At 41.9% G+C, this 24839-nt stretch overlaps 1 protein-coding gene across 1 annotated transcript in view; it reads left to right on the top strand.

Annotated features, from left to right (window-relative positions):
- The window catches only part of FMN1 (formin 1), a 265054-nt gene that overhangs the window by 214943 nt on the left and 25272 nt on the right, over positions 1 to 24839 (top strand). The window contains exons 14-15 of the mRNA XM_037056139.1: positions 8215 to 8266; positions 13310 to 13459. Of these exons, the coding sequence (XP_036912034.1) occupies positions 8215 to 8266; positions 13310 to 13459 (202 nt within the window). The remainder of the gene's footprint in view (positions 1 to 8214; positions 8267 to 13309; positions 13460 to 24839) is intronic.

The raw sequence follows: 24839 nt of genomic DNA, 5'->3' as shown, positions 1-24839 counted from the left end.
TTGTGAGTACATGAAACAGAGACTTTATTCGTATATTTTGTTTATTAGTTATTATTTTTCATACAAACAATAGTAAACCTACTTTTGCCCTACCTCGTATTTTAAAAGTTCGGTCTGAACCAGATAAAATTCAAGGGTTAATGTTATTTGTGCCTGTGATATGTCAGTCCCAATAATATGTCTAAAATAGGATGTAACAGGATGAAAATCAGTACTCTCTGCTAGACTGCTTTTTATTTTGTTGCTAAAAGAAAATTGGAAGAATAGAAATTGCTCGGCCAGGAAACGGGCCCTGGGCCCCCTCTGGGGAGATGAGCAGGGGCTGGATTCTGTGAGTGTGGGCTTCCATCTGTCAGGTAACCGGAGCACCTGCTAGGTGTTAGTTGAGAGAAGGTCTATGAAGTGAATCTTGGTTGCTGCCCCCAAGAAGCAGAGAGCTTATAGCAGGATGAGCAGACTGCCTGCAGATGATCTCAGCACCGTGTCCCGTGTGTATGAGCACAGTGCTGCCGGGGTTCTCCTGGAAGGAGAGGCCCATGCGGAGGGCTTCATAGAGGAGGTGACTTAACATGTAGAACCACTGAATTTGTCTTGGAAAACTTGGTTTTCGAAAAAAGAAAAGATTTTTACAATGTGTGTGATTGGAAAGGAGAAAGGCAAGGAGAAGAGACATTCAAAGTCCAGGAAGCCGTGTGCCCAAAATAAAGGTGTAAAAAAAATCGGTGGAGCGCCGGGAACAATGGACAGGAGCATGGAGGGTGTAATGGGAAGCAGCTGGAGCCAGGTTGCAAGGGCTTACTGTGCAGTGTGCGTCCTTCACCTGGATGGAGGGGAGCGAGTGCACGCATTAACAAAGCCATGGTGTAATCCAGTCTGCCTTTCTTATTTTCAAGTACAGTGGGCATAAAATAATATATTAGTTTCAGGTGTACAAGTAGTGATTAGACATGTATATACTTTACCAAGTAATTGCCCAGTAAGTCTAGTACCCATCTGGCCGTACATAGTTACAACAATATTATTGACTATATTCCCTGTACTGTCTATATTACATCTATAGTACAGTTCCCTGACTTCTATAAACTGACAGTTTGTACTTCTTAATCCCTCTTACCTTTTTCACTCATCCCTTCAACCCCACTCCCACTGGACAACCATCATTCTGTTTTCTGTATCTATGAGTCTGTTTCTGTTTTATTTGTGAGGGTTTTTTTTAGATTCCACATATAAGTGAAATTATATGGTATTTGTCTTTTCTCTGCTGACTTATTTCAGGTAGCATAATAATTCATTCATGTTTCTGCAAACAGCAAGACTTAATTCTTTTTATGGCTGAGTAGCATTCCATTGTATATATGTATCACTTCTTTATCCATTCATCTATCAATGGACGTGTATATTTTGGCCATTTTAAATAATGCTGCAATGAATATAAAGGGGTGCTTAGCATTTTTGAATTAGTGTTTCCAATTCCTTCAGATAAATACCCAGAAGTAAAATGGCTGGGTCATATGGTAGGTCTTTTAAAAATTTTTTGACGAACCTCTGAATGTTTTCATAGTGGCTGCACCAATTTATAATCCCACCAACAGTCCATCCATTTTTTTAATTAGATTGTTTTTAATGTTAAATTGTATGCATCCATTACATATTTTGTATTTTAACCCCTTACCAGGTGTATCATTGGCAAATATCTTCTCCCATTCAGTAGGTCGCCTTTTTATTTTGTGGCTGGTTTCCTTTGCTTTGCAAAAGCTTTTTAGTTTGATATAGTCCCATTTTTATTTCTACTTTTGTTGTCTTTGCCCCAGGAGACCTCTCAAAAAAAGAATTGCTAAGGCCAATGCCAGAGAGTTTATTGTCTATGTTTTCCTAGAGAAGTTTTATGGTTTCAGGTCTTGCATTTAAGCCTTTAAACAATTTTTAGTTTACTTTCATATATGATGTGAGAAAGTGGTCTACCTTCATTTTTTTAATGTATCTGTTCAGTTTTCTACACATTATTAATTGAGGAGACTGTTGTTACCCCATAGTATGTTCTTGCCTCCTTTGTCATAGATTGATTCACCATATAGAGATGGACTTGTTTCTGGGCCCTCTATTCTGTTCCATTGGTCTATGTCTTTTTTATGCCACTACCAGGCTGTTTTGATTACTATAGCCTTACAGTATAGTTTGCTATCAAGTAGCATAATACCTCCAACTTTGTTCTTTTTCCACAAGATTGCTTTGGCTAGTTGAGGTTTTTTATGGTTCTGTGTAAACTTTAGAATTAATTATTCTAGTTCTGTGGAAAATGCAATTGCCATTTTGACAGGGATTGCATTCAGTTCACCTTTTAACTTGACAAGTTGGTGTCAGTAGAGAAAATGGGATTTACTGTGTGTGCAGGGGATCTATGATAGGTTCTTAGAGTCTAGAACTTAAAGAAGACATCTTTGTTCTCAGAAAACTTACTCTTTAAAAACAGACCCCCTGCATCATATCTTTCATTTAGTACTGGGGAAGTGATTAATTTAATCAGATCAGAGATTGCATAACTCAATGATCATTAAGTGGGAAAAAGAATTACCAGTAGGTGAGAATACTTAAGTTACTTGTCCCCTCACACCTACACCCTACTCACTCCACCTGCCCACCCTCAACTCCCAAGTATTTGCAAAATTATAAATCAGTTTCTCTCTTTTGCTCCCGAGGATTAAATAGAACAAAACAAAATAAAACGGCAAATAAACTTACGTAGGTCAGACATAAGGAAAACCTTTCTGTGGAGAGTCTGAGCAGCATGGTAAGTACCTTGGCTTTGTGAGTGAAATGGGAAGACTGAGGTTTTGAGCAAAGGACACCTGATCCAAGTTGAAAATGATCACAAGCAAAATTATCATCCACTGAGCATGGTTGTGGACATTCTTAAGAAAGAGAGGAGAATTATGCTTGAAATTTTGTATTAGTCATCCAAAAGTCAGAGAGCTGGAATAGTGATTCTGAGCATTTGCTTCTAGCCAATCAGTAATAAATGGCTGCCATTTTTGAATGCCTGCTGTGTTATTCCCTGCGTTAATCTGTCACGTTCAGTACATCCAATTGTCACAACCACTTTGCAAGGTAGGTCTTATCATTCCAATTTTATGGGTAAGACCCAGTGGAATTTAGCGACTTCCTCAGGGTGTTTTGATTAATAAGTGGCAGAGCAGAAATTCACCCCATGTCCACCTGAGGCAAAGCCCAAACTTTTTCTACTATGCTATCCCTGCATGTAACTTTGTCAAAACAGCTATCCAGCTGGGAGCTCGAACGCCCAGTAGCCTCAGCATGATGTGGAACCATCAAAGATCTCGCTGCAAAGATTCTGACTCAGCCAAGCACTGTTCCCTTTGCACGTGGCTCTCATAGCTATGCGGGAGGCAGGAATTATCGTCTTCATTTTATAGAGGAGAAAACTGGAGCACAGAATACATGCAATTTATCTATCCATGATGCTTAAGTGGCAGAGCAGGGCTTAAAACATGACATTTAGCTGTCTTGAGTTCTGATTTGCATTCCTTGGGCCTGCAACTATTGAATAACAATGACCATTTCTGCTTCACTTGATAGACCACAGTACTTATGAACTTCAGAATTGTTTTTGCGAGTGACTTTATGATAACTAATGAGACACTGGCCATGAAATGAACCAGGAAACCAAATTCCAAGGCACTAAAGATTTATACAAAAGCAAGTGGTCTTTATTCAGTGAAGGCTGCATTAAATAAAATCAACATAAATATATCTTAAATGAAAAAAAAAACCTTCAAAAGAAGCCATGTGCTTTCTGTGACATGGAATTATGAAAAATAACTTAATTGAGAAAATTAAAGTTTAAGAAAAGCAATACCGTTCTACCAATGACAGAAAAATTATCATGTGTTGTTAGTAGGTCATCATGCAAACTGACCACTCAACTTTCTCTGAACACTTCCAGAAATTCGCATTGTCACAGTGTCTACATAGCTTTCATAAGGAAGTTTGCAAGACAGACTTGATGTTAAGTGAAAGCTTTCATTTTCAGTAGTCTGCTTTGTTTTATTGCTTTTATTGTCGTAAACTGTGAGACTATCATCATTGTAAACAGCTTCTTTACTCTTCACATTTGAAAAATAATTACCTTTAACTCAGTGCAAACAATGAGACAGCTTTTTGTGAAAGAAAGAGGAGAAAGAAGAGGAAGGCTGGAAATGCCTGTTATTTCTCTGTCTCCCCTGGTGCTGTGTCAGTTTCTGACAACTTCTTCAAACTTCTAAGAAGCCTACACACACCCCACCCCCGCCACCACACATGTGGTCCTAAACTTAAACTGAGAAAGAAGTACCTAAATACCGCTATCCACGTGGCTCTGTAGAATAGAAGTCTAAATAAACCCCCCACACAGATTCAGGGCCACTGCTGGCTGAAGTGGAGGTTAATGATACTTGTTGTCTCAGCCTTGCCATCTTCAATTTAAGCATTGTCTCTCCTTTTTTCGCGCCCAGTACCTATGTGACATGTTCTGGCTGCAGGTACTCTGAATTCAAAACATAAGAGTCTCATTTTATAGGCAACAATCCATGCTCTGGTTTGGTTTATTTTTGTTTGTTGTTTGTTTGTTGTTGTTGTTTTGCTGCCCTTTATCAAAAATGACTCATACTTGATCGCATTCTCTCGGGTTTAACTGTCTGTCTTCCCCAAATGGAATGGAAGTTCTATAGGGACCTTTGTCTGCTTTTTTCACCTGGGGATCCCAAGCACCTAGGATAGGGTTTGGCACCTGGAATGAAAGAACAAAGCCACCTGAGTCATTATGCCAGTAACTTCTACTGGCTTAAGTCAGAGTTTGCAGAGTGAGATGTGACCAACAGGAATGTGCTGTTTGTCCTACCCAGTGTTTGGAACATTCTTTTTTAAGTTGAAAGCATTATTTACAAATTGTTGCCGCAGCCCGCTGCAGCAAGGGTGGTCACGAGGTGAGGCGAGGGACTTAATTAAAAGAATGGAGAGGACCAAGTGCTCTGCTGGCAAATGGCAAATTTATTCAAGGAACAGCTGTCTTATATACAAACTGTTAATGCCTAAAGCAAGACTGCAGGGAACTAGAAACAATGTTGTTTTTCAAAGTTCGTGCACTCCCTTAAGCTATCAAAAGGGCAAGAAGTTCTCATAACCATCTGGGAACATGACACCTGTGCCAGAGTCTTGTTGTGTCCTTCAAGGCTGGGAACTAGAAGGTTAGGAAAGTGTCAAGGTACCCGCCGGCTCCAGGGACCAGAAACCAAGCTCATCCACCATTCTCACAGTGGAGAACTCTGTCCTTGGTCCCCTTATGGCCTGGTGGGCCCCCACAAATTGTAGCTTCTCTGAAAAAGGTGGGAGACCTGCTGACACTGGCAAGTGCCTCTTCTCCCTCACGTGGGGTCTGGCCTTCCTGTTTCCCGACCCCACCCTGTTGGCTTCCTGCACTGAGACTGAGTCGGTTCCAGTCCTAAGACACCTGGGATCAAATGTCAGAATATTAGGACATTGCACTCGGCCTCCAGTTACCCTATCTGTTGGAGATGTTAGAATTTGCATATGTGACTCCAGTCTTTAAATATTTTCCTCCCAAATAATGTATTTTTGTTTTGCGTTAAGCATTTTGAAGACTTTACAATGTATTGATAACATGCTTAGAAATTTCACACATGTGGCAGAAGATGTATTTGAAGCTGGTGGAACTTCCAGGTCACACCGCAGAGGGGTCTACCTTCTCTTTCTGTACATAAACCCTTTACGTAGGAAAAACTGGCAGCTCTAGGTTCTCATTTTCCTGAGTGATTTTTCCCCCAGAACCCTCAGAGGCTGTCCTGTTTGCGTTGCCTCCTGGTAATACCTCTTTTTATATCTGGATGTGGCATTTTTTCCTGGGTCGCCATATTCATAGAGCCATTGCAAATTCGTAGGTAATGCTTAATTCAGTTTGGAAAGGATATTTCTTGTCACCAAATTTATATGCACCGACAACCTGACCGTAGTCTACTTAACACAGCACAGAAGCAGACACTTAGAAACCATTTGGTGACAGAGAACAGCAAAGGTGCTTCAGGAAGATCACTCAGGCCTGGGAAGAATCTTCCTCCTGTTGACCATGCACGCGATTTAGATTCACTGGATACGATCAAAACGCTAGTCTATTTCGCATTTTGGGGAACTTCGTATAGCCTATGAAGAGACATGGGTCACTTCTCTGTATCTGATTGGCTAAGAACTAGACTAATTCACAGAGATTCCTACTAGGAGGATGGGGCGGAAATTACACTGCAAAAGATGGCCATAACTATAACTTTACCCTAAATGGTGTAGATATCAAAGCTAAATCACTTTAATGTAAGAAGAAATCATTTCTTGTTAGCTGAAATATACTGGACTTAGAAAATATAGCATACAGCTTTATCCTCACACTCTTCTTTAGCCTATGTTCATATTCCAAGTAGAAAGTTTTATGTTTAGGAAACCTAGTATCTCTCTTTTTTCAGCAATCCAATATATACATTCTTAAGCTAAAATAACTTATTTAATATGTAAGCCATTTCCATATTTAAGGCACAACCAAAACCAAGCCAGGTGAAGTTGCTTCTTTCCTGGAGCTTATGTTCAGTTGTTGTGTAATAAAGAAATGAGTAAACAAATTAGTCTGTCAGGTTGATAAAGGCTATGGGGGGGAAAGATAACAGGAAGTAGGGGATGGGAGGGGAGCATGCATGAGGAGGGATTTTTTTTTTAGTGAGGTCAGAGAAGGTGGTGTTTGGGCTGAGACCTGTTGGAGGGAGGGAGCCAGTCGCCCACAAGTGGTGGGCGGGGTGTCCCGGGAGGAGGGAGGGTGAGTGCGCCTGCTCAGTGCACTCAAGCATCAGCAAGGCACCACCCCGTCTGGAAAGGAATGAGCGTGGAAAGGAAAAGTCGATGTCACAGAGGAGCCAGGGAGCAGACTTGCAGGGCCTTCAGGGACATGGTAGAGGTTTTAATGATTATGTCAGGGGTGATGGCAAGCAGTCGGAAGCTTTTAAGCATAGGAGTAACTTGATAAAATTTATATTTTAAAATCAATGGTGACATTGAGGATGATGAGGTGCTAGTAACACCTGTTATGCCATTTGTTGAGCATATGTTATATACTAAGCAGTTTACATGGATTATCTCATTTAACCTTTCTAATGCACAGTTATACATAACATGTATTATGTACTACAATTCATTCATGTACTAGGAGAGTGCTCACTGTAGCTGTTCTCAGAGGACACACGAGGCAGTAACTACACAGTGGACCACGAGTGACTCACCCGCAGTCACACAGGTAGTGCATGGCACGGCCAGGCTTACCTTTCCTAGAGTATCCCATGCCCTGGGTAAGATGATTTTTTTTCTCATTCATTTTACATCACTGTAGCCTTAAACAAAAGGAATCTTAAGGTTCATAGAAATTACGACACCTATTTCTCTAGACATTTTTAAGCTGTAAGAGTGGTATGTATTATCACATATAATAATATCTTCTGGTGAGAAAGAAGAATATGTAAAAGACCCCAAAATGAAACCTCCAAATTAAATAGACCCTACAGAGCACAGGTTCCTAAACTGCAAATTCAGAATTGGATCTCAGTTTCACTGATTTCCTTAGTAATCGAAAGTATTTTTTTTTCAATGTATTTAAAAACATTCTGAGAAAGGAAACAATAGGCCTTTCCAGTTTGTCAAATGGGGCTGTGGGTAGAGAGAGTATGTGCAAGGATTCAATGAATCTGTCTGAATCGAAGCAGATCTTCGAATAGTCCTGGGTTTATTATGTTCAGGGCAGGAGTGCTAAGCCCAGGCCAAGGCTCACAAAGAGGCCAGCCATAGCCAGGGGGACCCCGTGGACCAACCTGGCCAGGTTTGTTCCAATTTATGCCTTTGTCCAGGTGTGATTTCGTATTGCCTCCTTTCACTCTCTCAGGTGTCCCACAAGAATGGAAATTAAATGCCCCCCATTAGCTCTAGCTGTTATCAAGAAAGCAGTGGTGGTAGAGGTGGTGAATTGCGTGCCTTTTCCGGGTCCAGATAGGGGCTGCTAACCCCTGAACCTGGACTTATTTCAGTAACAAATGGGTATAATCAAAGTTAGAATATTAGGCAAAAGATATGCTAGAAGCAAATTCTATTTTAACCCTAATTATTTCTCTATTACAGCCAAAAAAGAGCATAAAATGGAAGAAAGTCACTTGGAGAATGCACAGGAGAGGTAAGCTGCTCTGGTTGGCCCCAGCTCTGTCTTTGACCAGCCATTTATTATTATTATTATTATTATTATTATTATTATTATTATTATGCACACTCCACTTGCTCTGCAGCCACAACCACTATCCATTTCCTGAAAGTTTTCATTTTCTCTAAAAGCACCTCAGGACCCATTCAACCCTAACTTCCCCCATTTCCTCTCCCAGCCCTTCCCACTCTCTCTGACTTTGACCACTCTGGTCACCTCATGTGAGTGGAGTCGCACAGTATTTTTCCTCTTATGACTGACTTATTTCACTTAGCATGATGTCTGACTAGTCGTTCTTTTGGCCCCATTTGTGAAGACTTTGCTCTCAAGAACAATAACCATCTGTGGAGAGTTGGAATGAAAACACTGTAACAGGACTTGGGAATAGTTTTCCTCAAGAAGCAAGATATTTAAAAAAAAAAAAAGCAAGCCCTGGCTGGCGTAGCTCAGTGGATTGAGCGTGGGCCTGCAAACCAGACGATCTCGGTTCAATTCCCAGTCAGGGCACATGCCTGGGTTGCAGGCCGGTTCCTTGCAGGCTAACTACCAGCAGGGGACGCACAAGAAGGCAACCATACATTGATGTTTCTCTCCCTCTCTCCTTCCCCTCTAAAAATAAATAAATAAATAAAATCTTAAAAAAAAAAAAGAAGCAGATCATCCAGCAGTGACTCACCTGCCTCACATGTCATGACACTATGTTCATCTGTTTGCCTCTCCTCCGTCCCTCTGCTCCTGAACCACTTCCCCGAAGCTAGGAACAGTGTGATCCTTCTTAGTATTACAGTGAGGTTAAACCAGTGATTACAAATCCCTAAGAGACTTACTATGTCTTTCCTTAGATCATATCCTGGGGCGAAGGGGACTGACTGTGTATGGAAAACTCCCCCAGAATGCGTGAGAAACCTCAGAGGTCGTCTAGTCACCTCTCCCCTACCTCAGACCTCTTGTTGACTCTTCTCTCTCTGAACAGGCATCAGAGTGGGAGAGGCCAATAGTCACGGGCTGTGATCCCTCCTAGGGGCTTTTCCCTTAGTTGATCAAGTAGTCAGTCTGGCTCTCCCTCCCTCTTCGAAGGGGGAGTGGGAATATACCAGGGCATTCCCATTGTCAACACAAAGAATTGAGATAAACTTTGCTGGTACAATTCTAAAAGCACTAGAAATTAAATAAGAGATAAGAACGGGAAACACCATATTTGGAAAAAATGAGCTTTACAAGTGTGTGAAGAGAAGAGTTAGTCCATTAAATGCAAATGAAAAAACTCTAGAGATGCACCGTTTTCCTCCCAAGAGTTCTGAAAGCCTGGAGACAGTAACGTCTGCTCTACTTTGACAGGTACCAACATCTTTCCCTGCTGTGCTCTGTAATTGCCAATAGAATTAAAATGCAGACAAAAGCAAGGTTAGGGCAAATCCTGCATTTTTCTAAATGCAGACATGTTCTTGAATCGTGATGACCATCTTCACACGATAATTTTTGAAAACCAAGAGAATCCTGTGGTTGCGGTTTTGGATTTTTGGGCCTCTTTATTGGCCTTATCCCTGTAGGGAGCTTCCCTTGTTTGGTGTGTAAAGGAGTATGTGTATGTTATAGAAATCATCAGCGTGGGGTGGATGTCAAATTTCTAATTCTTCTTCAAGATTCTTGGGTAAGGAAAAGGGGGCCCACCGTAGAGGGGCCGGAGCTGCTGCTGCACATTAGCCATGCTGAGGGGGCCATAAATTCCAGTTGTCAGCGTTTTCCGTGACTTTGTGGTGAAGGTAGTCTCGCTTTCATGTCATTCATGAAATATGTCCGATCCCATCTTTAATGTAGAAACCACAGTTGTTTGGTTACACTCTTTAAGGAGGCTGGTGGTCAGTGTTGCAATATTTGTGTGAGATTTAGGAAATTCTTCTGTTTTATTCTCAAGAGAAACAATTTACTCTGAGGCAAAGGAATATTTGCTCTTCCTAAGCAGTTTCTGAAGGCACGCATGTAAAACAATAAGTGGATGAGTTCTGCTCTGGCCTCTCAACACTGTAAAAGTAAAACCATTCAGTTGGCCACGGGCTCTTTGATAGAACCGTCTCTGTATTTTTAAATGTTTAGCTGGACTGAAAAGATGCAAATCAGATGATGAATTGTAGCAGGGAAAAAAGGAGTCAGTTTAGGGTGAAATAAAAAAGTTTTGTGAAACACAACATAATCAGAAATCCATCACCTTTTAGAAGTTGAAAGCCAATTTAGAGTCACCCACTGGCAAATAGCTGTTTCAAAAAGCATGATTGCCCCTTTGTCTATTGGAGAAAATTCTCCTGGCTGTTAAATATTGATTAATTTTCATGCTCAAACTTCAGAAGGTTTTCAATTATCAGTCTTCTGATGTTGCGTGAATCAGAATTGAATGTGAAAGGAAGAGAGTTTTGTTTGGGGAGAACAGTAATCTACACTTTATCAGATAGACTAGCTTTTAACTTTTCCTCGAACCAGAGAATAGCATGGAAATCAAATAAGGCACATCCTCAGAGCCGCTTCCTTTCTGTCACCGATGTAGGGGGCCAAAGCCAGGCCCCTCCCTGGGACTCTGTTCACTTTGGTTCTTCTGAAAAGGTTCACTTGCCTTCTTAATTTCCAAAACACGCAGGGCGGGCTGGGTGGGGGGGGAAATGCTGAAATTCTGTCTTTCCTTTGGCTTTCAGCCGCTTTGAGGGTTAGTAAGCAGGACCTTGCAGCTCCCCACAGGGAGAGGCGGTGGGGGTGCACAGGTTAGCTTCAATTTACAGTTGGGCAGAATGAGACCTGCAGGATGATGCCATGCTTTTCTCAAGCTCTGTGACCACCCACCAAATAATGGTGTCATTCTCTGAACCTGCACCAGTATTTGCAATATCTCGGTCTCACAGTCCGGACTCCAAATAAAGCCAGAGGTGTTCGGGTGATCCAAGAGGTGCAGTGACAGGGGCTTTTGCTCTCCTCCTCGTATCCTCCTGGAAAGTAGGAGGACCATTTGTATCTGATGACTGCAAGTGAAAGACTTTCTCCTCTCTATTAATGCTCAAATTAGCATGTTTCTGTATAGAAGGTGAGCATAAGGAAGAGAAAAAAGTAACGATGTGCTCTGCTGGGAGTAATGTGCATTATACAGGGGCAACTGTGTCAGAAGTGGAAACAGAAAAAAAAAAAAGCCTTTATTTCTTGAGTGCCCGTGTCAGTGAGCTTCATCCACAGAAACAGAGAGGAAAACACATTTCCCTGAGAATCAGGAGACCAAGTTAGAGGCCCAATGTGCCAATCACGGGGACACTCAGTCTTTCCAGATCTCTGTTTTCTCACCTGTAAAATGAGAACACAGAACTAGTTGAGCTGTAAGTCTCTTCCGATTCTACAGCCCCAGGACTCTGAGGAAACCACAGCCCGTTCCTAAAGGTTGCACTTCACTTACGCGTTTCCATGCTACAGTAAGTTTGACTTCCATTCTGAAGAAAATAAAACTCTGTGCCATGGAGTTTACAGTATTTTATCAGTGTTTTGTCTGCCACAGAATTAGAAGTCCTGTCTGGATGAAAGTAGACATTGCTACTTCCTTCCATTGCTGGCTTTGCACCAAAATATGGATGTTTGGTATTAGAGGAGAGTCCCTTAAGAAATTACTAGTTATTGCCTTTCTCCACTTACACACTTCCAGTCTTTTAATAACTGGGAACCAAAATTCCCTGACCAGTAGTTTTAATTTGCATTAAAAACAGATTTATTATTTACAGAAGCACAAAGAATTTATGGGACTCAGAGCTGCAGCTCTAGCTTGGATCTCGCCTAATCATAGCCATGGAATCAATTAACAGTTCATCTGTGAAATGTGATAAAATCTTATGAGATACATATTGGCCAATAACTGAGAATGAGATGAAAGTATGCTCCATAATAGTAACTGGGCTTCGGGGTTTTACAATCGCCATTGAATAGAGTTCCATTAGGAACTCAGTATTCAGGATGGCCACAAAAAAAACGCTGCGTCTGAACAGATGATAGAGCGTTGAGTAGTAATAAACCTGGCCAGCCATTCCTGCTTTGATTAGTTTCCAACACCCCAGAAAAGGGAGCCATTTATTTAAGTGTTCTTGCTCATGGCAAATGAGCTTGTGGGGCTCGGGGTGGGTAGGGGTGGGTGGGTGGAAAGATTGAGTGCAGAGCTATAAATCGCTGCAAAGCCAGTGCCTCCAAGAAGGGCTGCTTGGGAGGCCCAGGTAGTCCGGTGTGCAGTGAGCCTCCACAGTATAGATTGGGAGATTCCTAATGATATCTCACAATCTGCTTTGTAAAACTTTAGACCAGACTGGAGATCCTCCAATAACATCAAAGATGATTTTCCAAATCTTGCATCCAAATCTTGCAATGCCCTCAACATACATATATATATATACACATACACATATACATAGATATATTCTTATATCATATAAAGCTATAAAGCATAGCCTTCTTAAAATCATAGAAGCTCAGTCTCTTATTTTACCCTTGAGAAAACTGAGTCAGATGCTGAGTAATTGACCACAGGTTACAAAGCCAACGGATGCCAGAATAAGGATAGAACAGTCTTGATTTTTCATGAAACGCTTACAGATTAATTATTCCTGATGGGCTTTCTAACTGACCACTGCTAATGCTACAAAATCATTATGTCATCGGTGTTCCATGTCATCATTAAACTCCAAATGAAGGGCAGGTACAAGACATAGATTTGAGATAAAGAGCAAGCTCATAAAATTTTACCCTACACACTCACTAGAATTATGCATGCTGGTTTTTATATGGATACGTTATGTCCAGGAGTATCCCCAGTCAAGTTGAATTTCTTGGAAAATGGATTGGAGCAAATAGGTTTTCTGGGGTTTAGGATAAGCCACAGTAACTCTGAGACAGAGAATGGACTAGTGGGAAACAGCCCCTGCGCCCCCTCTCCTCACCCTAATGAGTTTTGGTGTTGACAGCTTCTCACCCTGTACCTCACTCTGTTTTCCCCCCTGCCTTTTGCAGTTTTGAAACAACAGTGGGATATTTTGGGATGAAGCCAAAGTCTGGGGAGAAGGAGATCACTCCCAACTACGTGTTTATGGTGTGGTACGAGTTCTGCAGTGACTTTAAGACGATTTGGAAACGGGAGAGTAAAAACATATCTAAAGAAAGGTAAGGTTCTAACAGGGTCATGAATACCCCCTTTGGGAGTCGAGGAAACTGCCTTCTCCAACCAAACAAAGTGGACACATTTCACACGTGTCAGTGTCGTCTTTCAGGCCGAGTGGATGCGAGGAGGGGTTATTGCCTCAGGGCTCTTAGGGAGATTCTGGGGGAGGCTTGCTGTCCACACAAGCAGATACACTCATGTGGCCTGATAAGTTACACTTTCTTAACCCCTTCCAATTACTAGCTAGTAAATGAAAGGGGAGCTGTGCTAATTTGCAACAGATTGCTTCTCTGTGTATTTTCATGTTGGCCCAGGCTAAATGAGGCAGCCGCGCTGTCGCAGACAGTACAAATAAAAGTGAATGCTTTTCCCATTAATATACTGAACTTGCATCAAAGGGAAATCTCTGCGACTCAGGCCACACTTAACACAGTGTTGAAGCCCCGCTCCGGATTTACAGCGCCACTTCTGACTCCTCGTATCCTGCTGAGGACATCAAACTGCCCGCCGCTCAGCCTCCTTGCAGCCTCCCAATTTTATTAGTTGGGGGTAGAGGCAAAAGCTCAGCTCTGAGTACAGGGAGAGTGTGTGTGTGTTCATTCTTAGAAAGAGACTGAATTTGGCCCTGGTTATCAGGAAAAAAGCATTTGTGCCGGATCACCATTTTGATCAGGTTGCCACTGCGCTCTACAGAGGGTATCAACGTCCCACAGGTCTCGTCAATACCCCTGCAGAACAGATGCCTGAGAGTGTCATTGACACTGGAGTAGAAGGAGTCAAAAAAATTCTACAGATTAAGGGAAACGGTTTATTCAGTTATAGCATCTATATCTCATTCAACACCGAGACCTAAAATGCCTTAGTTCAGTACTCTGTCATCAGAGAAAAGGTGTGTGCAGGCTATACACTCAAAATACACTAATAATATTTCACCTAAAAAAAACTATTTTGTAAAAGTGATAAAAATTTAGAGATTTTTACCAGTATTACTGAGTATCTAAATATTTTCTTGGGGCATCCTTTCAAAAGCCTGCTTTCTTTCTAAGGAAGTCAAAGAGCTTTAAAAATATTTGTCAACACGTCTTTCCACCATTACCTCTTTGGGAATCATGAGTACATCCATTACATAGAGAAACTGAAACAGAGAAAGAGTTGTGACATTTTTAAGAAAACCGATCATTGATAATAACATGAAAAAAGTTCTCAAAATTCTGAACCCAGCCCATTTGCTGTGGCCCTACTACTGCTTATGAAACCCTGTCAACGTCTGTGAAATACATTCTGTTTCGTGAGCTTCGCAGGACAGTGGCGGTGCCAAGCTCCTCGCCCTCTCCACACACCACACCTGGTGGCCGGGAAACCAAGCAGTGGGCTCTGAATGCGTGGGCTTCGCTTGGGATTTTGCATAGTCCTTAGTGAATTTGTCCTTGAGGCTGGAGCCCTAAAACCGGTCCAAAAAACAAAAAAACAACGGAGAGTGTAATTAATTGCTTTTCATTGTAATCATCTTCTGTTGAAATATTCAAATATATTGCCAATGAAAGAGATTTTTTTCCCTACCACCAAAGTCACACCAGATAAATTGGGGGTCCGCAGTAGTGGTGGCCTCCTTTAAAATGACATGTCCTCGGATTCCTAGTCACAGGCATTTGCAGCGCCCCTTCCTGGGTGCAGCTGGTGAATTGCCCACTTCACACTCTGTAAACCAACACCTTTAAAGGGTCATGACTTCACAGGACCCTTTTCAGTTCTCACTGAGCGATTTCAGGGGTCTCTTCTTTCCAGCTGCTTTGCGAGATGGATCACCGGCGTTTCCAACCTAAAACAACATCTCTGAGAGTTAATGGCGGCTCATAAAATATTTTTGGAAGCAGCTTGTTTACAAAAATCTATTTGCTAAGAAACGTTAGCACATTATGTTTATTACTGCTCAGCCAGTTAAACCAATTGATTAATAGCCCGGATTTTCTTATGAAGTAAGGATTTTTTTTATAATTGTCTTCTGTCTGCTAAGGGTTTTAGTTTTTCAACTGTTGGAACCATGTATTATCATTATGGTAAAATAAATTAACTTCAGTTCTTCTATTGTAATTAAAATGAGAAGCAATATGATTACTTTGTTTTGACACCCAATTAACTATGCTCGACATTATCATTTTTTAATTACACTTTTCCCAGAAATCCAGTAAATCCCAACAACACTGGACGTCAGGAGGCGGCAGCATAATTAGCACAAAGCCAGCCTCAAAATAAGACTCCCATGAAAACCCGATGGCTTATAATTATGAGGAAAAAGAGGACAATAGTTTGGATCTTATCAGAAGAAATTTCACCCACTTGATTTTTAGACATATTCGAAGCCCAATAAAACAGGCATTGGAAAAAATTAAGTATCAATACTAGTGTTTTCAAAGGGACAGACTGACTTCTAAATGAAATGGAAGTATTGAAAACTACCTTAAGCCACTTGAGGTCCATTTTAGATGTACAGATTGTTTACTTCTTGCTCTGCTCAGTGTGGTTTCATGAATAAACATTAGCCTGATGCAAAATTGATTGATGCAGGTCCATAGCAGCATAACAAACTGCCCCTCGTGAAACCTACAACAATCTCCAAACACACAGATGACTTTATAAAAGCCCGCGGCGTTCTTGTGCCCTGTGAGTGAATGAAGAACCCTGCCACCAAGCTAGTGTCAGGGCATGGTGCTGTGTGTGTGTAGACGAGACTTGGGATTTCACTGGTGATATGCTTCACCTGCAGATTAACTATATGCAGCGGAAAAGCAAGCTACTGTGTGATGGTATATTGCCGGCATTAAACTTTCCTTGTCATTTAAGCCAATATGAGGCACAGTAGCACATTTCTGTGTCCAGGAACAAGTGCAGCGTGCCCCACTCCCCAGATCACCTTTCCAAGACCCGCCCAGTCCTCACACCACCCCTCCTGCTCCAACGCCTCCTCCCGTGAACCGTACCAGGCCCTTCTTCTCTCACCCCTCCTGAGTGCAGGCAGCGAGTGCTTGGCAGTGGGAGACAGACCTCCAGATAGAGAATTAGAAACCAGCATTTTTATGCCATTAATTTGCTACGTGGTTGTTAGTCAGTCACTTATTATTAACTGGGGAGCCCAGTTTCCCATCTGTGAAATGTAGGCATTGAGAGGAAGCAGGAACTAAATGTTTATGATGATCTCTTCTAGCTTGAAATCTCTGTAAATCCAGAAACTACTTTTCTAATGTTCTGAAAACCTGTGTATTTTATTTCTGAAACACTCTTTACCTTTGGTCTTGAGCTTACTACAGACTACCTTAGAAGACATTTCAAGCTAGTATCTGGCAGGGAGCAGTGGAGATTTGGGGCAGGGGGCGTTTTCATTGCCCTCTCGGAACTGGTAAATGTCTACAGCTACCTTGCCTTACACCCCAGTTTTTCCCCTGAAACACTAATGTTGATCTTAAAGACCTCATTTTCTTACTGTAAGTGTATGTGCAAAAAATACTTTCCTCTGCTCATCTGTATCCAACATTGCATTTAGTGGTTCATTAAAGTTCATTGAGATTTTTATTCTCAGGAAGAGCTTTGCCTCAATGTTACCTTTTCATGCACTTTTGTATTTGCACCCCTTGGTATGCACGCATTCGACGAATTTTTGGTAATACCCATTTCTTCCACCTATTAAACCAGATTATTCAAGCACATGCATAATTGCAAGGGAGTAACCTAATTTTTGTTGCTATTACTGTTTTTTACTCATTTTTTGCTTTTTTCCTCCGGTTTCATTGCCCTGGGATATAGGACCCTTCCTTGTGAAAGAGTCCACCATTTAGGATATCCTAAGATGATTTCCCACATATGACCACACATGCATACATACAGGCCACAAACCACTACCACCCACAAAATGAGCTATGAATTTGCCAAAAGGTAAAGAAGTCCCAGAGGAGCCGTGACTCCAGGAATAAAGTCTTAGCAAATAATTCACCCCGTGCCAAAGCAAACTTTAAAAGTACCATTTAAAAAAACCCATAATGGGTAAGTAATGAGTCAATAAGGAGTGTGGTAAATTTTATGTGCAATGCAAATAAGAAATTTTATTATCCATGTAGCTATAATTTACACCATTTTTTTGTTGTTGTTCAGCTAAACACCAACAGGGTTTTTGTTTTCAGTATATTATTTGCAGCTCTTATGGTTAATTATGCAACTGCCCTACCCTTGACGGCAGATAGTTCAGAGCTGGTGTGGGGTTGTCCCAAAGCTGTTCTCAGAGCTCCCTCTTGCTCAGGTCACTTTAGGAGCAGGAGTTGGGGACTTTGAGAGACCATCACCCAACCCACAAAGGGGCCATTGATTGCAGTGTACACGATGCAGGAATTCCACTATTTATATGAGAAAGTTATTCCTGGAAGAAGTGCCATGAAGTAAAATTTTAATTTTTTGAAATCTGCTTTCCTGCTGACACCCGCACGTGATCATCACAGTAACTTCTAACAAGTTAACTTTGTTTTTCTTTGCCCTCTGTTATGTGGCTAAATGGTTAGTGTGTACTTCTAAGAAGCTTCATATTTTAAGGAACCCCTTTACTAACACAAATCACCCTCTAGCTGACGGGCAAAACTTTGAATGTTCCTAAGACACATTTCAAAGGCCGTTCTGTACAAATCCAGAAGCAGTAAATATCCCAAAGAGCTAACTTATAAACACAATGATCATAATCACGAAAAATAAAACCTGCTTATTCCCTAAGCAATACATTTAAAACTACTTCTGAAAAATTAAAACGATGCTGTGAATCAGGAGAGGAGACAGTAGACTTTAAAATGGTAAGAATTATAAAGTCATTGACTTAAAAAGAAAAAAATTAAAACACCCCTTTTGAGTCCCTTTCCTTTGGAAACTATTGTTCCCTTCTAGCTTCTTTTCTTCTTCCTTTTTAATCCTCATCTGAGGATCTGTTATTGGTTCTAGAGAAAAAGGGAGTGGGAAGAGAGAGAAACAGACACTGAGGTGAGAGAAACGTAAATCAGTTGTCTTCCACAGCCAGGGCCCTTCTAGCTTCTTAAAAGGAGAGTTTATATTAATTTCTTCACTTCTAAATCCTATGCACATACTTTTTCCTATATCATTAAGGATAAAGCCACAGTTGCCTTAACAAAGACTAAAATAACTGTTGCTTAAACAAGAAATATCCATTTTACTTTTGCATAATTGCTTACAAGCTGTTTGAATGTCAGGGTCTCAGGTACCTTCTGACCTGTGGTATCTGTCATTAAGGTGTGGTTCTTATTCACAAGGTTGAAGATGGCTTACATCATATCCCCCAGCACCAGGGCTGCTGAGTTCCTGCCAGTAGGAAGTGCGGCGGGGGGGGGGGGGGGGGGGGGGGGGGCGGGGGCACACTTTTTCCTTTAACCATGCGGCCTAGAGAGTGCACACATTTCATTGAGCAAAACTTAGTCTCATGGCTGTACGCAAAAGAGACCAGGAAATGGAGGCTTATCTGGAAGCCGTGTGCCCAGCTAAAGACTCAAGGGTTCTAGTACTATAGGCAGCAGGAGAAAAGGATGTTGAGACCATCAGCAGACTTTGCTACTTTTCTTAACTGTGAAATCAAATGGCTCTAACTACTTAACTTTGAGTAGCTTTTGACACATAGCATTCTGGGTATGTTTCTGTGAAAGTGACCACTCCTTTACCTACTTCGTTAGCTCCTCCTTTCCCTCTGTTATGCCAAGGTTCAGATCTCAATGTTCCTCTTTTCTGCTTGACTCTCTCTCTAGCTAGACCCAACTATTTTCACAGCTTCGCTGATCACCTCTTTGCCAAGGCCTCCCAAGTCTTCCTACCCAGAGCCAACCTCTTAGTTCTAATTCTTAGACCCAAATCTCCTATAGCACACTAAACCTTCCTGCAAGATACCCAACTTACCCCTGCAATTCAGTACATCCCATTTAGAATTTATTCTACATCAACTGAGTCCTACTGTTCATAGGTTCCCTAATTTTCCATTGCACTGCTCTCTTTCTGGTAGCAAAAGACAGGCTAGAACTCAGAATCATCTTTGATGCTATAAGATCCACTTTCCACCAGTTGCTGACTTCTCAGTTTTGCCTCCTCAATGGCTATTCTTCACCCTGTCTGCACAGTGCCTTTGCCCTCATCCAGGACCTCACCTCTCACCTAGATTATTGAAATATCTCCCTAACAGTTCTCTCTGCGTATAGTTTTTCTATTTCCACTTCAGTAGCCTTTTGTATCCAGTTGACTTTATCCAGCCTAAGTTAGATCACATCTATTTCTTCAGTGCATTCTGGTGTTTTCTATTACGGATGAAACAAAGGGAAGAGAATTAGCCATATATGGATAAGGTTGGTGCTTACATTCATGAACTTGTTGGGTCCTTGGAAGGGCAGCCCTGAAAAGAAGGTGTATTGGTATTTCATAAGTAAGCACAGGGGACAGTAAGCGAATCTCCAATGGCACGGTCTCCCCAGTAAACAACAGCACTGGGAAAGGACCTGGGTCTTATTTGACACATGAGCCTGAGCACTCTCAGGTGTTCCATAGTCTCCCAAATTAGAGCAGGAGTTTCCAGAAACTTGCCCTTATTTCGCTTTCCAGTTTCATTTTCTACACCCTCGCCCCACGTGAACCCACCATGACAACTCACTGTTTCTCACACCTGCACATCCTTGCCATGAATTCTCATTGGATACTTTCTCTACCTTACACGGTCCCTGGATATTTCCTCTTGGTCAAAATATAGTCATCCTTCCAGGACTACCTCCAAAACCAGGTTCTCTAGAAATTTCCTGAGTTGCCTCTAAGTAGAACTACCTTTTTTTTTTCTGGTTCTGAGACATATTTTTCTTATCATCTTTTAGCCATTCATTTCAGTGTATCATTGTAACAATTACTTGGATTTTTTTCAACTGCTCAATATAAACCCACTCCTTGTTCTGTCTTCTAGGGTGCATTCAGCACAGAGCAGAATAATTATTTATTGATATAGAAAGGACTTCACAACAGAGACTAAAATGGTTTCAAGTGGGCATTGAAGATCCTGGGTGGAGTAAGTGTTTGGAAGAGGAAATGATCCCAAAGAAATGGGGAGGCCAGAGAGGGTCTTAGGAAGGTGTTTAGTCATAACCAGGGCCCGCCTAGGCAGAAAGTCTATGGAGGGGATTCCTAAGCCACTAGGGGAATGTTGGAGATTAGCGGCTAGCAAATCTCGCAGATCTTCCAGATCACCGGAGAGCCTTGCAGAAATGTAAGCAAATCTAAATCGTCATCCCAGGGGGTGGAGTAGAGGGCTCTGTAGTTTTAGAAAGCTCCGCCCAGAGAAGGCAGGGCAAGAAAACATTTTATGTTTGTTCCTCTCAGTAATTGTCTTGGCTTCATGGACCCCTTACTTAAATGTATCTATCAGGTAAGCTTTGGAGGTGGAAGAAGGACATCTCCCCGGGGGACCTTGCTACATTCTCAGCCAAGTTTGGAAACTGCTAGACTTAGGTGATCTTGAAGGTCTCTCCCTACCCTGATTTACTGTGATTTTAGATAGAAAATGAGCTCGGCATTGACAGAACTGATGAATTCAGCTACTCAGACAAGAAAGGGATAAAGGCGTTCATGGAGATCAATGGCAAAGGCCTGGACTTGGGAGGCTTGCCACACATCTTGGAAGAATCTCGCAGTGTGATTTCTGCAGCCAGCCTCACTGCTGTGTTTCCTGTTTCCCTCTCTGAGTGCTCTGTCCACGCCAGTCTCTTGTGCATTTGCATTTTGCATTCCCGTGATAGAAATTTGCAGCACTTAATCAGCTTGATTTAAACACATACTCTTAAAATACCTATTTTGTCTTAACAGCTGTACAAGCTATGAGACCCTGTTCTGGAAGAATTTAATCTAGTGACCACACACTGTCTCCTCAATGAAGTCTTTCCCAATCTCTGTGAGCTGTCTTTCCTCCAAAAATCTAGGGTGTTGTTGTCTCTTGAATTTCAGCACTAGTGATTTCTGTTTCATCCTCTTAGTTATAGACGGTTCCTCCCTTAAATAAATCATAAGCCCTAGAGGACAAGGGCAACGTCTTGTACTTGTTTTTCTGTAGCACCTTAAAATTTTCTCATGCATAGTAAGTGCTCAATTAATATTTGTTGAACAAATAAACAATCACTGTGTTTTCTTTTGCGATGCTGGAACTGATTACAGAATTTTCTGTCTGCTGCCGATAGATGAGAGATCTTATTTATTTGGGTTTTGGTGGTAGAATTCCCCCAAATACATCCCATATGGGTTGCTTTTGTTCAAGAATTTAAAATCTTAAGAGCTTTGTTAAAGAGAATAGACACGTTCAGAACATGACAGATTAGTCATTGGAATAAAACAATCACTTTCTCTGTTCTTGACTGTATTACTTTCAATTTGTCTTTTAAAAAAAAAAAAAACTAGAAAAAAAGGAAGTGAAGATCCTTGGGATCCATGGCTGTGCCAAGCCTCAGACCTCTTTGGAGCTCAAACAAGAACCTTAGAGAGCATCTGTCTGCACTGTTTCCCTGGCTTGGCAGACAGCAATGGAAACCCAGAGCGAGTCTGCTTCATTCAGCTAGAATATTTCTAAGTTGCTTATCTGTGGGCCTCCTGACAGCTCCTGCCTTGGGCATGGACTAGATGGAATAGAGGTCTGCCCGAGAAGTATGATTTAAGGGGCGCCAGAAAGGCTGCCTGCCCCACACAGTCCCCCCTGTCCCCCCACCGGTTTTAGTCACTGTGCAAACAGCCTCTGATCAGTTCTGGTTTTTGGTGAGACTTGGTAGGTGGTACAGGTTTCCAAATCACAGATCGGGGGGAGTTGGCATCTACAAGCGTATGCACGTCTTCATTATCAGGATTGGAAAGGCCTTCCAAAGACTGGCCGTGCATCGCAATTAAAGGTGCAGATTTATGACACAGGGCTGACTTCAGTTTCCAATCTGTCTCCCAGACACCTACCTCTCCCTGAACAAGGAAATGCAATGCTGTTACCTTTCACTCTGCACCTAAATCGCCGGGCGGCTCCGGGTGTTTCGTCTACCGAGTGCGGAGTGATTGGCTTTAACTGATCAGGCATTCCAGGGCAAGTCCACGGACCACCCCCCTCCCCACTTCCCTTCCCCTGTGGCCTGGGGGGGAGAAGCTCTGCGAACGGAAGCAGCTTTTGTTCTGCAATTAATCATTTGCAGTCAAAATGTGTTTGGGTGGCACAAGTGATAGCCCACTAAAACCACGAAGGGGCCGAGTGTGTAGCTGGTAAAATTTGTTCTGAAAGAAGACTTCCTTCACTGTAAACAGAAAAGTATCTTAAGAATGGGGTGGGGAAAATTATCAAATTTAGGAAGTAGAAATGATAGGCTGATTTATCACGGACTAACTTCTAGAGACTAGATTCTAACTTGTAAGGAGCTAAATCTTTTAATCTAAGACTTGCAAGTGAAGCTGACCTGGGGGGAATTATTGGGGTGGAGGGTTCTTCAGGGTCAAGGGTCAGACTCTGAAGAGAAAATGAGTGTAGAAGTGTGTGTGTCTGTTCAAGTATGTAGTCCCAGCGATCTGTCCGAGATAAATGACTGTGGGGCTGCTCATTATTTCATTTGGTCTCTGGCTCTGTTATTTGAGTTTTATTTTCTTGCCCTTTGGAAACATAAACTAGTCAATAATGTTTTCATCAGCTGCTGCAGCGAGGAAGAAATTTCTCTTTACATTGAGGAATTAATGAGTTCAGTCTTTGTGGTGTTTGTTTTTTACTGATGGTGCAGACTGGCTTATTTCACTCACTTTTATAACTGTTATCTATGGGTAATAGTTATATCAAGAATTCCGAAATACCTAGTGAGGGAAATTTTTGTCCTGGAGGATGGGAATAAAAGAGGTTCCCACAGCCCCTGGCAGGTCTCCATGATTGCCCTCTGTGATTTAGAACCAAAGCTGGGCATCAGCTCTGTAGACTGAGGGTAGCCGCTCTTCCCTGGCTATGGGAAGCTGCCTGACTCAGTGACCTGAGGCCAGGACCTGATGGAGGGTTGAGGATTATCAAAAGACCCTAATCAAACCCCGGAGAGCAATAGAGCCTTATGTTTAAGGTTCAGGTTATCAGGCATGACCAAAGCATGGCCTGCTGTAGCCGTGTCCTTCTAAAAGTACAACATTAAAAACTATCCCTATGACATCATGCCGTCTATGCCTCAGGTAAGCCTTGTGAGGCTTGCCCACCCTTTTGACTCTGTGGGCAGCACCATGGCAGTCAGCAAGAACAAGCGCCTTACAAAATACAGCAAAAAGGGGAGCCAAGGAGAAAGTGTTTGACCCATTTTCTAAGGAGCCAAAGTCACATGTGATGGTCTCGGGGTCACATTTTGGGAGGGAGCCTAGTTGGTCGCAGAGTGATGAAGTTGCATCTGGAAAATTCGAGTCAGTCATTGAGGATGTTCAGGGCGAAAGCTGCCTGACTGATTTCCATGGCAGGGCTCTTACCCGCAATGCGGTCCATGGTCAAGAAAGGGCAGACTGTGACTGAAGCTCATGTTGATGTCAAAACTACTGGTGAGCATTTGCTTCTTCTCGTCTGTGTTGGTTTTACTGAAAAAAACACAGCAATCAGATTCAGAAGACTTCTTATGCTCAGCATCAACCGCTCTGCGAAATCTGGAAGGTCATGGAAATTATGACCCTAAAGGTGCAGACAAATTACCTGAAAGAAGTAGTCAATAAGCTGATTCCAGATAGCCCTGAAAAAAATATAGAAAATGCTTGCCAACCTATATTATCTGCTCCATGATATTTTTGTTAGAAAAGTAAAAATGCCGAAGAAGCCGAAGTTTGAATTGGGAAAACTTTACAGAGTTTCACAGTGAAGGTAGAAGTTCTGGAAAGGCTACTGGGAATGAGACAAGTGCTAAAGTTGAACGAGGTGATGGATATGAGCCCCAGTTAAAGAATCTGTTTAAAATTCAGCTTACATGGTAAAATATAAAAAATACTATTCATGGGGGAAAATATATATTACCCTCAGTCTTCCCCATCTGAAGTGGCATAAATCACGTGCTAATGAGCTTTCTTAGTTGAGTAAGCCACTTCCACGTCTTTCCAAAGTCTCTTTGTATGATATTCACGTTCCTTGGCCCGATGCTACCTACTTCAAGGCTGCAAGGAGTTCATGGCAAAGGAGTAAATAGCCAGTTGGCATTTCATCTTTGCAGCTTCTTGTACCTCTTCTCTGAATATTCCTTCTAAAAGGAGACCATAAAAATACCATCATTTGTTGTGACAAGAAGGTCTCTCTAATCTTGATTTACTGGTAAAGCCAACCTGCGTTGGGTAGTCAGACTGGCAAGTTATTTATTT

Source organism: Sturnira hondurensis, unplaced genomic scaffold, assembly GCF_014824575.4.
Source record: "Sturnira hondurensis isolate 20B ecotype Veracruz unplaced genomic scaffold, ASM1482457v3 Scaffold0008782, whole genome shotgun sequence".
NCBI classification, from domain to species: domain Eukaryota; kingdom Metazoa; phylum Chordata; class Mammalia; order Chiroptera; family Phyllostomidae; genus Sturnira; species Sturnira hondurensis.
Note: the sequence above shows the minus strand (reverse complement) of the source record. Positions and strands in the feature narration are given on the sequence as shown.